The sequence below is a fragment of the Pistacia vera genome, unplaced genomic scaffold, assembly GCF_008641045.1.
Source record: "Pistacia vera cultivar Batoury unplaced genomic scaffold, PisVer_v2 Contig557, whole genome shotgun sequence".
In the NCBI taxonomy this organism is placed as follows: domain Eukaryota; kingdom Viridiplantae; phylum Streptophyta; class Magnoliopsida; order Sapindales; family Anacardiaceae; genus Pistacia; species Pistacia vera.
Genome location: NW_022196398.1, coordinates 42559 through 58945, shown reverse-complemented (window position 1 = coordinate 58945; position 16387 = coordinate 42559). Strand labels below are relative to the sequence as shown.

At 36.2% G+C, this 16387-nt stretch overlaps 1 protein-coding gene across 1 annotated transcript; it reads right to left on the bottom strand.

The window, feature by feature from the left end:
- Positions 1-13462: 13462 nt before the first annotated feature.
- On the bottom strand, positions 13463-15741 carry LOC116108217 (F-box/LRR-repeat protein At4g14103-like). Its single transcript, XM_031394485.1, has 4 exons — positions 15633-15741; positions 14351-15314; positions 13969-14121; positions 13463-13837 (listed from the first exon to the last, which is right to left on the bottom strand). Exons 2-4 carry the CDS (start codon positions 15296-15298, stop codon positions 13559-13561), a joined length of 1380 nt encoding a protein of 459 aa, XP_031250345.1. The 5' UTR covers positions 15299-15314; positions 15633-15741; the 3' UTR covers positions 13463-13558.
- Between the last annotated feature and the right edge of the window lie 646 nt (positions 15742-16387).

The window sequence follows — 16387 nt, the reverse complement described above, 5'->3', positions numbered from 1 at the left end:
AACATAATCAGGATAGTAGTCTACGAAGAATGGACCAAAAGGCCCAAACACATTTGTGCAAACCAGTCCTTGCAGAACTGGACAACCAGAAAAAAAAAGTCGTTCAGTGGATCCGTTGCCTTGAAATTAACTGAAAGATGCAGACTCTCTTGAGGTTCGAGAAGCTTATGAAACTAGGAACCTTCAATAAAACCGTATTTAATTTCAATATGTAGAGAGATTCAGAAGCGAAAAGGCTATTAGGCAATATAAAGAGATGTTTAGCAAGTAGGTAAAGATAAAGCTCATGAAACCTTGTGGACAACACAGAAGTTAAATACAAAAGTCCACAAGATGGTTTCCATCTTGTGCACAACACAGAAGTTGTTAAAACATCTTTTATGAGAAGGAATGAGAGAATGTAAACAAGGATATGGCCAGGGTAATTAATTTGCTCATTATATCTTCGATTTCACCGACATCACATTCAATCAAATTCCTCTGGATTTTGGTAGTAGCCGATGAAATGTTGATATCCATACCGAAATTTAAAAAAATTAAAAGAACATAAAATTTGAACTGTTGTAAGAAGTTAGGATTGGAGTGGCAATAGACGCAGTTGGACTCCCGAAGAATGCCTAGAAGAAGTCTGGAGAGGCAAGAGAAGCAACACTCAATTGCAGAGTATGCCAAAAAAAGGAAAGAGAGGAATACTTTTTTTTTTTTTTTTTTTGGTATTTGATATATCTTTTATGTAAAATGTTGTACAATTTATAAAATTGTAACAGTGATATGTAAGGAAGTCAAATATACAGAAATAAATACAAATCAACATATAAAAGGAATGAAATAAATCCAGCAATACTATCCATACTTAGACCGTATCAAATATTTCCAATCTTCTAATTATGGCGTGTATCATTATTCACATGTCAACACTCCCCCTCAAGCTCGTGGTTTATAAATGTCATAAACTTCGAGCTTGCCTAATAAATGTGAATGTTGTCTCTGACATAATGGCTTTGTGAATATGTATGTTGGTTGCTCTGTAGTCCAGATATGTTTCGTTTGAATCATTTCTTCCTATATTTTATCTCTGACAAAATGGCAGTCAATCTCTATATGTTTTGTTCTTTCATGGAAGACTGGGTTGGCTGTGATGTTTTTTGCTGCTTTGTTGTCACAATATAGTTTGGCTGGTGTTTCCACTTGTCGATTTAAATCCTTTAGTAAAACAAGGATCCGGGTGACCTCACATGTAGTTTTGGCCATGGCTCTATACTCGGCCTCTACTGATGAGAGTGAAACAGTGGTTTGCTTTTTTGCTTTTCATGATATGAGAGACTGTCCAAGTTTGATACAGAAACTAGTGAGAGATCTTCTTGTCATTGGGCATGAACCCCAATCTAAGTCATAGTACGCAATGATATTCATATCTCCTTTTCTAGGTAAGAGAAGTCCCAGCCCTGGACAACCTTTTAAATACTTAAGTACCTTGATTGTTGCATCCATGTGGGATTGTTTTGGAGCATGCATAAACTAGCTAAGAATTTGAATTGCATAGCTAATGTCTGGCTGCATCATTGTGAGATATATGAGCCTTCCAACGAGTCGCTAATAACTGGAACTATCTTCTAATAAGGGGTCTAACTAAGAATTTTGAATTTTTTCATCATGTTCTTTTGTGGTGAGTTTACTGTTCTATTCTATCAGAACGACGCTTGGTTTGCATGTTGCTAGGCCTGAATCTGAAATAAGTTCCAACACATACTTTCGTTGGCTAAGGGATATTTCTTCTTAGGAGTGTGCAATCTCAATACCTAAGAAAAACTTTGGTTCTCCTAAATCTTTAATGTGGAATGTTCTGTGTAGATGTTCCTTTAATTCTATGATTGCTTTCTCATCATTTCTTGTAATAAGAATGTCATCAACATAAATGATGAGACTGATAAACGACTTACCTTTGTGTATGGAAAATAGGGCATAGTCATGTTTGGATTGGGTGAATTTAATAATTGTGAGAGCTTCTGTAAATTTTGCATTCCACTGCCTTGATGCTTGTTCTAGGCCATATAAAGATTTTCGCAATCTACATACAAGATTCTCCCCCTGATTGCGAAGGCCGGGAGGAATATCCATATAAATTTTCTCATCAAGATCCCCATGAAGGAAGGCATTATGAAAATCCATATGGTGGAGTGGCCACTAGAGAAAAGGTCTCCTAATAGTCAAAGCCTTCTCATTGGGTGAAACCTTTTGCGACGAGCCGAGCTTTGTACCGTTCAATGGAGCCATCAGCCTGGTGTTTGATTTTGTAGACCCATTTATAGCCAATGGGTTCCTTGTGTGAGGGTCGGGAAATAAGATCCCATGTATGATTGCTGACAAGAGCATTTAATTTTGTCTCCATGGCCTGTTGCCAACAATCATGTTGTACAACATCAGAAAAGGAGTCTGGTTCCTAATCAGTGGAAATATTGCTCATGCAGGTTTTGTACCCAGGGGATAATCTATCAAAACTCACATACTTGGACATGGGATAGGGAATACCTTCCACATGAGAACATATGTAGTCGGCTTGCCATACAGGGGTCTAGAAACTCTAGAGGATCACTGTAAGGGAATAACATCTGGTGATGGAATGTGGGGAATTGATTCTGCAGGTGGAGAAGTAGTTGGAGATGGATTCTGATCGGACAGTTTGGTGATATGGAGAGATTCTTGAGGCTCATCTGAGTCAGTAGGATCATCATGCTGATCAAGAAGAACCGAAGGGTCAGAAGGTTGTTGAGCAATAGGAACTGGAACCATGGTGATTGGAGTGCTAGGTAGGGACTCCAACAGTACACGCGGTGGTGGAAGAGAAGATGTGTCACTATCGGAGAAGGGAAAATTTTCCTCATGGAAAACAACATCTCTGCTAATAAAAAATTTGTTAAGTTAGGAATAATAAAGACGATACCATTTTTGGAGCAGAGGATAGCCCATAAAAATACATTTACTGGCACGAGGAGCAAACTTGTTTTGGGATCCCACAATTGTAGAGTAACATAAATAACCAAAGACTTGTAAGTGAGTGATATCAGGTTTCTTTCCAAACAATAATTCAAAAGGATTTTTACCTCCAATAACCTGTGTAGGCAAGCGATTAATGAGATAGGTGACAGTGAGCACACATTTGCCCTAAAAGGTGGCTGGCATACAGGCTTGATGTTTTAGCGCTTGGGCAACTTCTAAAAGGTGACGATGTTTACGTTCAACAACCCCATTTTGTTGGGGGGTGTAAGTGCAAGAACTCTCATGTAAGATCTCGTGGGAAAGGAATAATGAAGAACACTGTTTATTAAAAAATTCCAAGGCATTGTCACTCCTAACTCTTTGAACCCGTGTGTTGAATTGTGTTTGGACCATGGACAGGAAGTTAAGGATGTGACCGAAGGCTTCGGCGTTTGTTTGCATAAGAAAGACCCAAGTCCCGTGAGAGAAACTATCCACGATGTTTAAGAAAAATCTAGATCCATCATGATTGGGAACGGAGTATGGTCTCCAAATATTGAGATGGATAAGGGCAAAAGGTTGCTTTGTGGAAAATGTGCTAATGGGAAATCATATTCTTGGTTGTTTGGTGATGGGATAAATTTGACAATTTAAGTAAGGAATAGTTGCTATGACCCAATCTTTGATGCAAAATTAGAGAATTTTTATTAATATTTGTATTACAAGAGGAGACTTTATTGCTAAGAATAGTTGAAAGAGGCTCCCAGTAATAAAGACCATGATGGGCCTTACCCAGCCCATCGATTTGCCAGTCGAAGGATTTTAAAAGGTACACATATTCGGATGGAATTGTAGTATGCAATTATTATCTGTGCAAAATCTTGAGATAAATATAAGGTTAAAGTTGAAAGTAGGGACGAACAAGACATTTTTAAGAGTTATGCCCTCATTTAATTTTACAACCCCTGTATGAGTGGCGGTAGCAATGCTACCATTGGGCATCCTAACAGATAGATGTGATATTGTTTTTGTGTGTGTTTGAAAATAGTTCGGGTCACAAATTATATGATCACTAGCCCTTGAATCAATAATCCATAAATCATGTGAAATTGAATTACTAAAACAAAAAGAAGTACTTGCATAACTAGCAGAAGCGTTGTTTGTTGGCATTTGGTCCAGCATCTGGATGAGTTAAGTAATTTGTTCAGGTTTGATCAATGGTGGTTGGGCTTCAGATCCGGATTGGATTGCCATTTTTAGACAACCATGTAATTTCCAACATGTCTCTTTATTATGATTTCTCCTCTTACAGTAATCACAATACATTTTTTTACCCGATCGGAATGAACTAGAGCCATTTGATTTATTCTGAAAATTGCTCAAAAAATGACCATTGGATGAATTCCCCAAAGGTTGACCCGGTTATCCGTTGACCCCACTAACTTGGTTGATCGCCTATTGGCCATTGGATTACTTGGGCAGATCTGGACCGTTCATCCTTGGATATAAAAAATTTTCTTTTTCTTTGTCATTAGCAAGCCCTAGCCACGCCTCCCTCTTCTCTTCCCTATCTGCGACGAAAGCCATGGAATCACCCATTTTTGGTGATTCCATGTAGGCCATCCTTTGTCTCTCGTTTTGGATGGCCAATTGATATGCACGGTGTAGTGATGGCTTTTAAGTGGTGGCGAGCATCTGCATTCGAAAGGGCAAAAAATTGTCATTCAATCCGATTAAAAAATGAATTAATCTGTCCTGTTCTTTGATTCTTTGATGCTACTGAAGTATTTCCGGTGATCCTCATAATGGTTCAACGACAACATCAAGTTCATTCCACACAGCGGAGAGGTGGTTGTAACACATTGTGATTGTGTTGTTGTGTTGCTTGATCTCGGCAAGATTCTTGCGAAGTGTGAATAGTTTAGCCATATCTAACTATCCATACATTTCCTTGATGAATCGCCAGAGCTCCTTAGCAATCTCTGTTGGCGGCAGACCGGCAGCAACCTCCTACATCAGAGAGTTGTTGATCCACGAATGAACCAACATATTACATCTAGTCTAGTGTTTGTGGAGATAGGGATCGGTTGGTGGTGCAACGGTGCCGTCAATGTAGCCATCTTTGTCCTTCATGATGAGGGCTCGCCAGAAATCATGAGCCCACGTTGCATAGTTCTCGGTGCTAGTGAGAACCTGTTTGACTAGAACAAGCTCTGGTCCATCAGAGGGTGAGGAGTAAAGGGGATCACTAGGCTCCACCCAATGCTGGTTTGGCTGGACGATTTGGAATTGAAAGGGAATCGGGTTTAGGCCAGTTTGACTAAAAACCCGACTGGATATGTGTTTGGGTTTGGACCAGTTTGAGCATCTAGGTTGGTTTGCATCTTTGGGTTGTTTTGGCTATTTGGATTGTTTTGTGTATTTGGGCCAGTTAGGTTATCCTAGTTGGGCTATATGTGTGGGTTGGTTTGAGTATGTAGGTCAAGGCCCATTTCTAGTGGAATCGGCTCTATTGGGTTTGTTGTTGGGTTCTAGTTTGGATCCATTTTCTAATGAACTAAACCTAGGGTCTGTTTTGCAGGGAAACCAATAACAGAGGAGAGGCAATGGATTAGTGAAGTTGAGAAGCAAGAAGAGGATCTAGCTTAGGACCCTGCTCTAATACCATGCAAGAAGTTAGGATTGAAGTGGCAATCGAAGAATGCCTGGAAGAATTCTAGAGAGGCAAGAAAAGCACACTCGGTTGCAGAGTATGCTGGAAAAAGGAAAGAGAGGAATATTTTTTTTTGTATTTGATATATCTCTATGTAAAATGTTGTACAATTTATACAATTGTAAGAGTAATATGTAAGGAAATCAAATATACATAAATAAATACAAATCAACATATAAAATGAATGAAATAAATCTGGCAATACTATCCATACTTAGACTATATCAAATATTTCCAATCTTCTAATTATGGCGCGTGTCATTATTCACATGTAAACGTTTGTGATCTTTCTAGCCACCAAGTTGTTTAAGCAAATTAGCAAAGCGAACATCCCATTACTCAAAATTTTCAGAAAATTGAAGTTGACTAGTTAGATCCCAACAATAAAAAATGAGGATAAATTAGCATAATAATCTCAGAAAAATTACTACTTTCATTATAAATAACTGAAAGGCTAAAATTACAGTGAAATGTTGATAATTCCATTTCTTCTTATTTCATTATTGAAGAATACACGTCAGTTACACTTCAGCTCTACTTCAGCTCAGCTTACAGCTTTCATTAATATTGTTTTAGTTAAATATTGTTATAGTTAAATGTAACTATAGTTAACTGAACTGGTGGAGTTAGTTAGTGGAGTTGGTTAGTTGAATTAGTTAGACTTTACTTTACTAAAAGACATTGTACATAACTTTGTGAATCGATACAATTGAGGAATTCTTCTTCTTCTTCTCTCTGCAATTTTCCTCTTTATCAAAATCTTTTATGGTATCAGAGCTTAGGGTTTGATATCCTAAGAATTTTTTTTCTTTTCGTCAACAACCAATCTTGATTAACTCATCAATTTCTCAGATTTGGTTCAATATTCTGCACAATCAGCTCATAGTGATGAATCCCAACAGTGAATCGACGATGAATCAATCAAAAATGAATCTCTCATACACGAACTCGCCCTTGTATATTCACTTGTCTGATACTCCAAGAGCTGCTTGGTAACTGAACAATTACAGGTACTAAAAATTACGGGATCTGGAGCAGAGCCAGGACAGTCTCACTTAGGGCTAAAAATAAACTTGGTTTTGTTGATGGTACATGCAAGAAACCATCTGATTTGAGCTTAGGAGCATAGTGGGAACGATGTAATTCACTGGTCTTGGTGTGGATCTTTAATACAGTGTCAAAAGAGATATGCAATGGCATAGTATATTCCACTAACACGAATCAAGTTTGGCAGGATCTACAAGAGCAATATCATAAAGTGAGTGGTACAAGACTCTATGGGATTCATCGAGAGATTGTTAACCTCACACAAAGTACTATGTCTGTAGCCATCTATTACAACAAATTAAAAGCGTTGTGGGATGAATTGAGCTCACTGATCAGTTTGCCACCACCTGATAGTCTGTCAGCGAAGGTTTATCTTGAGCATTTGAATCAACAGAAATTACTACAATTTCTAATGGGATTAAATGACACTTATTCTATGGTTCGAAGCCAAATCCTATTGATGTCACCTCTGCCCTCTGTAAAACAAGCATATTCTGTTGTCAATCAAGATGAGAGTCAGAGAATACTGTCAGGAAATAATAATGTCTCAGATATAACCACTGCTTTGTATGCGCAGAACACACAGAAAGGGCAAAATCATAATCCCAAATATAAAGGGAAAAGGCCTTATATAGAGTGTGAGTTTTGTCATCTACCAGGGCACAAGAAGGATACATGTTATAAAATTCATGGTTACCCGGCTGACTACAAAGGGAAAAATGGATCAAAGAACAGGGCAGCAGCTAATCAGGCACATACACAGCCTGGTACAACCTCTAATACTCCTGTAGAATCACCAAAAGGTTCAAATTCACTAGGAACAATACTTTCGACAGAACAATACTCCCAGCTACTCCAACTTCTAGGAAAGGAGAATATGTCAGCATCAGCCAATTTGGCAGGTACAACTACATCACTTTTCTCCTATTTTAATGATACTACAAATTGGATTATAGATTCAGGGGCGACAGATCATATGACTAATAGATTGTCTAGCTTAAATGCACCTATTGACACAACTTCTCATCTAGAAACTTATGTTGGCCTACCAAATGGAACCAAAACCAAAATTAAGCACACTGGATCTGTTAGGATAGATGATGAGATTAGTTTAGATCATGTATTGCATTTGCCAGATTTCAAATATAATATGTTCTCTGTTTCTCAATACACTTCAGCTAATAATTGTGCAATTACCTTTTACCCTGATTTTTGCTTAATCCAGGACCTCTGGAGTGGTAGGTTGAAGAGGATTGGTAAAAATTTTCAAGGCTTATATTTTCATGTGCCCTTCACACAATAATCACTGCACAACTCTGACATCAAAACCATTGCCAAAATACTTTCTTCACCGAGTGTTTGCAATACAGTAATAAACAAGATTTCAATTCCTAGTTCTAGGGTAGTTTCTGATTTCAATGTTTGGCATAAAAGATTGGGGCATGTTCCAAATCCTATTCTAAAACAAATGGTTAATAATTTGTCAATTGACAAATCTACACATTGTCCAATTTGTCCCTTGGCAAAACAAACCAGACACCTTTTCCTTTAAGCCAAAGTATTTCAAATTCAGTTTTTGATCTTTTGCATATAGATTTACTGGGTCCCTATAAAGTACATACTTTTGGAAATGCAAGATTTTTCTTTACAATTGTGGATGATTGTTCTAGAGTGACATGGATTTTCTTAATGCAATTTAAATCTGATGTTTTTCAGTTGCTTAAAAATTTCTTACTCATGGTTCAAAATCAGTTTAATGTAACACCTAAATGCATTCGTTCTGATAATGGCTTAGAGTTTTTTAATAGAAATTGTCATGATTTGTTAGCAAACTTAGGTATTCAGCACCAGAGTTCATGCATTTACTCTTCACAACAAAATGGTATTGTGGAGAGAAAACACAGACACATTTTACAGGTTGCTAGAGCCTTAAAGTTTCACTCAAAATTACCACACACACTTTGGGGCTATTGTATTCAAACAGCAGTCTATTTAATTAATAGGTGTCCAACCCCTGTCCTCAAAGGTCTCTCTCCTTTTGAAAATTATTTGGCAAACCTTCTTCCTTGACACATTTGAGAGTCTTTGGTTGCTTAGCTTATTCCACAATCCTTACTTCCAAAGACAAATTTACCCCTAGGTCCATTCCATGTGTTTTTGTAGGATACTCCTTAAATAAAAAGGGATATTTGCTGTACAACTTAGACACCCATACAATTCATACCACCTGAGATGTGACCTTTTATGAACATATTTTTCCTTTCAGCTTGTCCAAAACAGATTTTTCAGTTTTTCCATCTGATTCTTTTCTAGAAATAGATTGTTCCAATACACATCTTTCATAACCTTGAATACATGTAGATGTTTTTCTAGATCATACATCAGATCCAGTTGTGTCTCCTGACTCAAATATACCTTCAACAACAGATTCTCCTATCACAAATACAGATTCTACAGCTGATACTTCAGTTCAGCCCTTTTCCATACCTTTAAGGAAATCCACCAGAATTACAAAACCTCCAATCTGGACTACAGACTACCGTCCTACACTTCCCTTTTCCTCACAAACTCACTTACTCAAATATCCAATTTCAAATTTTGTAAATTACAGTCACCTTTCACCCACTTACCAAGCCTGCCTTAACAAAATTTCTTCCCTTACTAAACCAGTTAATTTTTCCCAAGCATCCAAAGATCCTAACTGGGTAGAAGCTATGTCAAAGGAAAATAAAGCTTTAGAGAACAATCATACTTGGTCATTGGTTCCATTGCCCCTTGGTAAAAGTCCCATAGGATGTAAATGGGTATACAAATTGAAGTTTAATGCTGATGGCACCTTGGAGAGGTATAAAGCCTAGTTGATGGCTAAAGGTTACACACAATAGGCTGGAATTGATTATGAGGAAATATTCTCCCCTGTTGTTAAAATGTTAACTGTCAGGACCATTCTTTCTTTAGCTTCAATTTATGATTGGCCCTTATATCACCTTGATGTGGATAATGCATTCTTATAAGGTGATTTATCAGAGGAGATTTATATGTCTTTGCCTCAAGGTTTCCATAAACCTTCTGGACAGAATTTGGTTTGCAGACTTCACAAGTCCTCATATGGACTTAAACAGGCTTCTCGAGCCTGGAATTTTAAACTCACTTCAGCCTTGATTCAGGGAGGATTTTCCCAAGCAAAATCAGATTATTCCCTCTTCATCAAAAGACATGACACTCACATTGTGGTGATTCTAGTTTATGTTGATGACATAATCATCACTAGGATTAATTTAGATCTAATTCATGATACAAAAAGGTTAATTCAGTCGAATTTTAAGCTTAAGGATCTTAGACTGCTTAGATATTTCCTTGGTTTAGAGGTGGCTAGGTCTGATAAAGGAATTTCCATTTGCCAACGCAAGTATGCTTTAGAATTAATTTTCTGCTATTGGTTTATCAAGTGCTAGACTTGCTGTTATTCCTATTGACCAGCACATTAAGTTCACCTCTTTGGAATATGATAAGCAGTTCAATGTTCCTGGACATCCCTTACTAAAAGATGCTTCCGCTTATCAGCAATTAATTGGTAAACTGCTATACTTATGCATGACTCACCCTAATTTAAGCTATTCAGTCCATTTGTTGAGTCAGTTTATGCATGCTCCTAAGGATTCACATATGCAGGTTGCTTTAAAGATTGTGAAATATGTTAAATCTGCTCCTGGTTTGGGGTTATTTTTTCCATCAACTGGTTCATTGCAGCTTTCTACCTACTGTGATTCCGATTAGGCTTCTTGTTTGCTTACAAGAAGATCCATCACTGGATTTTGTGTATTTTTAGGATCCTCTCTTATCTCCTAGAAATCTAAAAAACAAGTGATGGTTTCTCGATCATCTTCTGAAGCTGAGCATAGGGCCATGGCTTTCGCAGTTTGTGAAATTGTTTGGTTGGTACAATTGTTGACGGAACTTGGTTATCCTCTTTTGTCTCCAGTTTCCTTGTTTTGTGATAACCAGTCAGCCTTGCACATTGCTTCGAATCCCATATTTCATGAACGCACTAAGCATATTGATATAGACTGCCATATTGTCCGAGAGAAACTGCAGGCTGGTCTTATTCAAACTCACTATGTTCTTAGTGGTGATCAAAGGGCAGACATATTTACTAAAGCACTTGGCAGTCAGCTCCATCATCACCTTTTATCCAAGTTGGGAGTAGGGCTATATATGAGCCGAGCCGAGCCGAACACTACGGTGTTCGAAGCTTGGCTCGTGAAAATTTAACGAGCTCGAGCTCGAGCTTGGGTTCGACGAGCTCTGAAAACCAAGCTTGAAGCTCGAGTTAGTTAAATATTTTGAGCTCGAATTCAGCTCACGAACCACTCGTTTATGAGTCCTCAATCCAAAGCAATCCATCAACAATCCATCAAAATAGCCCCAATACAAAGCCAACCCACTAATCATCACCAACCATCATCAGATCCAAAGCCAAATAGCCACAAATATATGACTCAAAATTCCATCAACTGTGAGAGATAGAAGAAAAGAGAAGAGGAAAGAAAAGAAAAGCAAAGAGGGAAAAGGAAAGAGATGGAAGAGTGAAGGAGAAGTAAGAAGAAAGGTAAAGAAGAAGGAAAAAGGAGGAGAAAAAAGATGAAGAAAAGGGAAGGAGAAAGTAGCAGTGCTGGAGAAAGAAGATAGGGTTTAGGAAGTGGGATAATTTATATTGGATATAGTAAATTACATATAACCCCCTAATACTTAAAAAAATAGCACTTATACCCTTTCGAGCCATTCACGAGCGTATCGAGCCGAGTAGTAGGTGGTTCGTAGCTCGGCTCAAAAGAGTACTCGAGCCACTTGAGCTCGAGCTCGGCTCGAAAAAGTTGAGCCGAACCTGGCTTGCTCGAGCCAAGCAGCGAGCTACTCGCGAGCGGCTCGACTCGCTTACAGCCCTAATTGGGAGTGTTGAATCTTTATCACTCACCACCTTGAGTGGGGGTATTGAAGAATACACGTCAATTACACTTAAGCTCAGCTTACAGCTTTCATTAATATTGTTTTAGTTAAATATTGTTATAGTTAAATGTAACTATAGTTAACTGAACTGGTGGAGTTAGTTAGTGGAGTTGGTTAGTTGAATTAGTTAGACTTTACTTTACTAAAAGACACTGTACATAACTTTGTGAATTGATACAATTGAGGAATTCTTCTTCTTCTTCTTCTTTCTACAATTTTCCTCTCTATCAAAATCTTTTAGGTTTAATATATAAAATTTTAAAGTAATACTCTTGGGCTCCATATTTTATCCAGTTAGACCCCAATTATTATTATTACAATTTATCCCTTATTAAAATTACTAAATACAAATCTAAAAATTTTTATTTTCTCTATCAATCATAAACTCTATTTCAATAAATGCTAATTTTATTTTCAAACAAGACATATAGAATTTATGTAATTGAAAAAGTTTAATCAAGATCATGGACAGTACTAAATTCTTTGTTTTGTTTTGTTATTTATTTATTTATTCCTTTACTTTTTCTTCTTTTACACTTCTCCAAAATTTATAAGTTAGTTTGTTGTATTCAAATTTATTAATTATTATTCTTATAATGTTGGAAGTAATAACACATGTGAATAGACTCATCTTTGAGCATTACATTTAAAACAAGGTGTATAAAATTAATTAAAAATATATATAAAAAAGGGGGTTCTTTATGAAGTTTTGAGGTTTATAAAGACATTTGCATGTGGTAAAACATTTTAATGGGGTAAACTTAAAAAGTAAGTAAAAAATTTATTGGTTTGTAATAATAAAACTGAATCAACCAATTATTAGGGAATTGATTTTTGGCCCCTGCCATTTCTGTTTAGCCCCCATCTTTTTATAGTATTAAAAAAGTTCTATTCTTCTCCCTCCTCCTTTAATTCCAAAGCTTTAAAAATTAGATGAAATTTAAGTCAATAAGAATTCATAATTTCAATAGTAAGTTGAAACTCACGATAATTATCAAATTACTCAATATTTCTTCTTCTGTCATGAATCAAACCTCATAGTTTTCTATATCTAAAGCAAATACTATTTTATTTGATCTCTTCTTTTAGAGTGTTCCATATTAGTTTCTTCCTTCTTCTTTTTGTACTTTTTTTTTGTTTTCTTTCTAAGTTTTTTACTTGGAAAAGCTATTGAGAATTACATTGTTTAAATAAATAGAAAACTAATCATATAGCTAATTTGAATCAAACAAAGTGTTTATATTAGGTTTTGGAGTGTTTTTAGAGTTGTCAAACTTTAGAAAGTGAACAATTATTCATGGAATAGCCTGTTTGAGAATTGAAAGTCAAGAGTCAATAGATCTGAATGACAAAGTCAGTGTCCAAAATCATTTGCTACCAACACTACAGAAGAGTCTGAAGAACATTTTATAGTTGATTTTAATGGAAATCAGCAAATAGAATCACTGTACAAGTATGGCAATGACACCATCTGTAAAAATAATCTTCTTTGTTTTTTTCATGATATTGCATTGCAATGTCTACTAGCTATGTCCCTTGCTATATGATGGTCGAAAATGCCGCATTGTAATTTAATTTGTGACACAAAGAAACCCCGAATTGCCATGAAATTCTTTGCAAAAAAAAAAAAGCGCCCAACCATGCTTTGAGAAAATCATACATAAAATTTCTGCGAGTAAACGAATTCTGAAAGCCACTGCAATACATGAAACGTAGAGCCAATGCATCGTGTGCATCAAATTTTACATACAACACAAAATATATGAGTTTTTCAACGACACTACAATCAGCAGAAATGTCAACTACTCTAGAGCATTACTTAAGAAACTCAATTACACAGCTCCTCCGTCTTAAACAAAACACTTGAAACCGATCAATAATCTTCTTTCGCGTCTTCGAATTTGGCGCAATGGTCTCTGAACAGATTATTGTTATCTTCTCCAGCACCATTGCATTTTGCAATAAATGTCTTAGAAAATATACATCCTCCACCACATTCGGGCAAAATCCTGTCAAGATCAGAGTTTTCAAGCAAGATAGAATCGTAGTGCCTGAGGGTACAATATGAAAATACCAATGACGGCTTCTGATTCCCTATATTACAGTAAAAACTTAACGATTAGTAAAGGTCCCCTGTCTCATAAAATAATCCATCGAACCTAACAGATCAAAACTATCTATATAAGCAAAAACTAATGACTAGATACTAATCCTGAAAAACTTACCATTGGCATCTCAAGAGATTCTAAATTAGTTGACTTCCTAAGAATGTGCAGCAACTCTGCGCTTGTGTGCCTATGCACACTATTCACCTTCAAATGAGTTAAGTTACCAAATACAGGAAGAGGAACACGAAAGATATCATAGCTGGCAAAAATCTGGTCACAACAACAGAACAAAAATTAGACTTCAAAGGTACAAAATGAACATAATAACAAACATCTAACTACATAAAAGATGAACATAATAGACTAAAGAAGAGATTATCACAAAAGCCAACCAGCTTTGCATTACTGTTACAGATGAAAATCAATTTTTAAAATCCATAGATCCCATCAGGCAACAGTGGCTTTTGTGATGTATTTTGAAAAAAAAGTGTTACCCAACTGGAAGGGTACGATTTGACACCGTAAGAGATTTGACTTTGCAAACTCCACCAAGTAGCTTTATTGCGCGTTCATGAACTACTACATCCATGTACTTCATACCCTGAATATCAATATATGCATCGACCAGTGACGGTAAGTTGCATAGAAAAACTTCACCGGATAGATAATTTATGCATTTGAGAGAGGTAAGCTTTGGAGCAGAAATCCTAACAGAATCATAAAAACCATGTGGAAATGGTTGAAGACAGTCGCGGGAAATAGTCAATGTCCTTATATTAGGAACAGAAATTGTGATTATATCACTATGCCTCCATACACAATTGTGTAAAACCAACTCTTGGAGAAGTGGACAACCAGAAAAAAGATTTTCAGTGGATCTGTCATATGGAAATGTAGCTGTAACATGTAAGGTCGTAAGGTTGGTCATGTGTATGAGATCAGGAAAGATAAAGATTGAATTCATCTGTAATTTCAATTTCTTAAGTAATTCACAAGTAAACAGGTTATCTGGCAACACAACGGGTACTTCATTAGGTAGGGAAAGATCAAACTCTTGAACCTGGCACCTTACTGCAGCAGCAATCCATGTAGTAACACGTAATGGACAGACACTTAAATCTAATTTCAGATGGAATTTTTGTATGTTTGAAGAGTCATGAAGGAGTAATAGTCTTTCCACCGAATTCACAAAGTTAGTATCCGCCAGAAATGGCCTGCACAACAGACTATTCTCAAAGAAATCAAGATCTGAAATGGAAGTCCAAAGATATCTCCATCTTTTAGACAATAGAGAAGTTCTTAACACATCTTCAATTGGAAGTAAGGAAAGAATTTTATGCAAGATACTGTCAGGCATTTTGCTGATCTTATCTTCGCCTTTATCAGCATCCTCTCCCATCAAAAACTTCCTGCGCTTGAATTTGTGTATTGAAATTGTATCATCCATCCTGGCTATTCTCTCCCTGATAAAAAGAATTAAAACCAGTATAAAATTATGATAAACTCATACTTAGATTTTCAACTATCAGAATAAGAGCACATCATGCATACACATATTTCTGAAATCGATATTCTTCTCACACAGATGAGCAAAAATAAGCAGCAAATAAAATGCCATCACTTCAAAAATCATACACAACTAAACTAGATATGAATTTGTGCTCAAGCAGAGCTACAATATCATTTAATAAACAGAGAAAATCAAATAGCCAACAAGCATGAACCTCAAATATCACAAAAACTGAAGAAATCAAACAACTTGGTCTCAAAATTAAACCTACCTTAGATCATAGGAGAAGTGGGTTCAGCGGTTGATGAAGTGTGTTCTCTTTACTCTTTAGCTTCATGTGATCAATGATCTCACTTTTAGCTCTGTACTTACGATTCTTGTCTTGAAAGTGAGCTTTAGTGACGTTGTTTTCTGATTTCCAGGGACCCACAATACAGCCCTTACACCTTGTCTCTTCAAATTTAATTTCCAGGGACCCACAATACAGCCCTTATTCGCAGTCTAAGTTGTGTGTAATTACCATGTAGTACCCTCAATTTGGAAAACTCAATGTTTCATCTACCGTTATGTTTCGTCCATCAAAATAGAGGTTTGATTAGTGTTGACTGTTGAGTGCCATTAAACATCAGTTTTACCCTTGTTATTCATTCCCGAAATAGTAAATATAAGTCACCAACCTTTTATTAGTCTTTATTCACATTATTAACAAATAAATAAATCTCCAAATTAGTAAAAATTAATAACAAACTAATAAAAACAATAATAAAAAAATGAACCCAAAGCTTCGAATTCAACATAATTTTAAAATATCTTCTATCTAACATAAATACAACAAACTACATATGATTATACAAACTCATCATTCCAAAATCATGAATTTTTAATAAATCAACCAAAAAAGAAATACAAAAATCAAACCCATACAAGATACAACCCAAATCAACACAATCAAAACCTATCACTATAATTTTTTTTTTTACAAAAACAGTGTTTTGAAAACTAGACCGAATCGGTCCAACCAGTGAC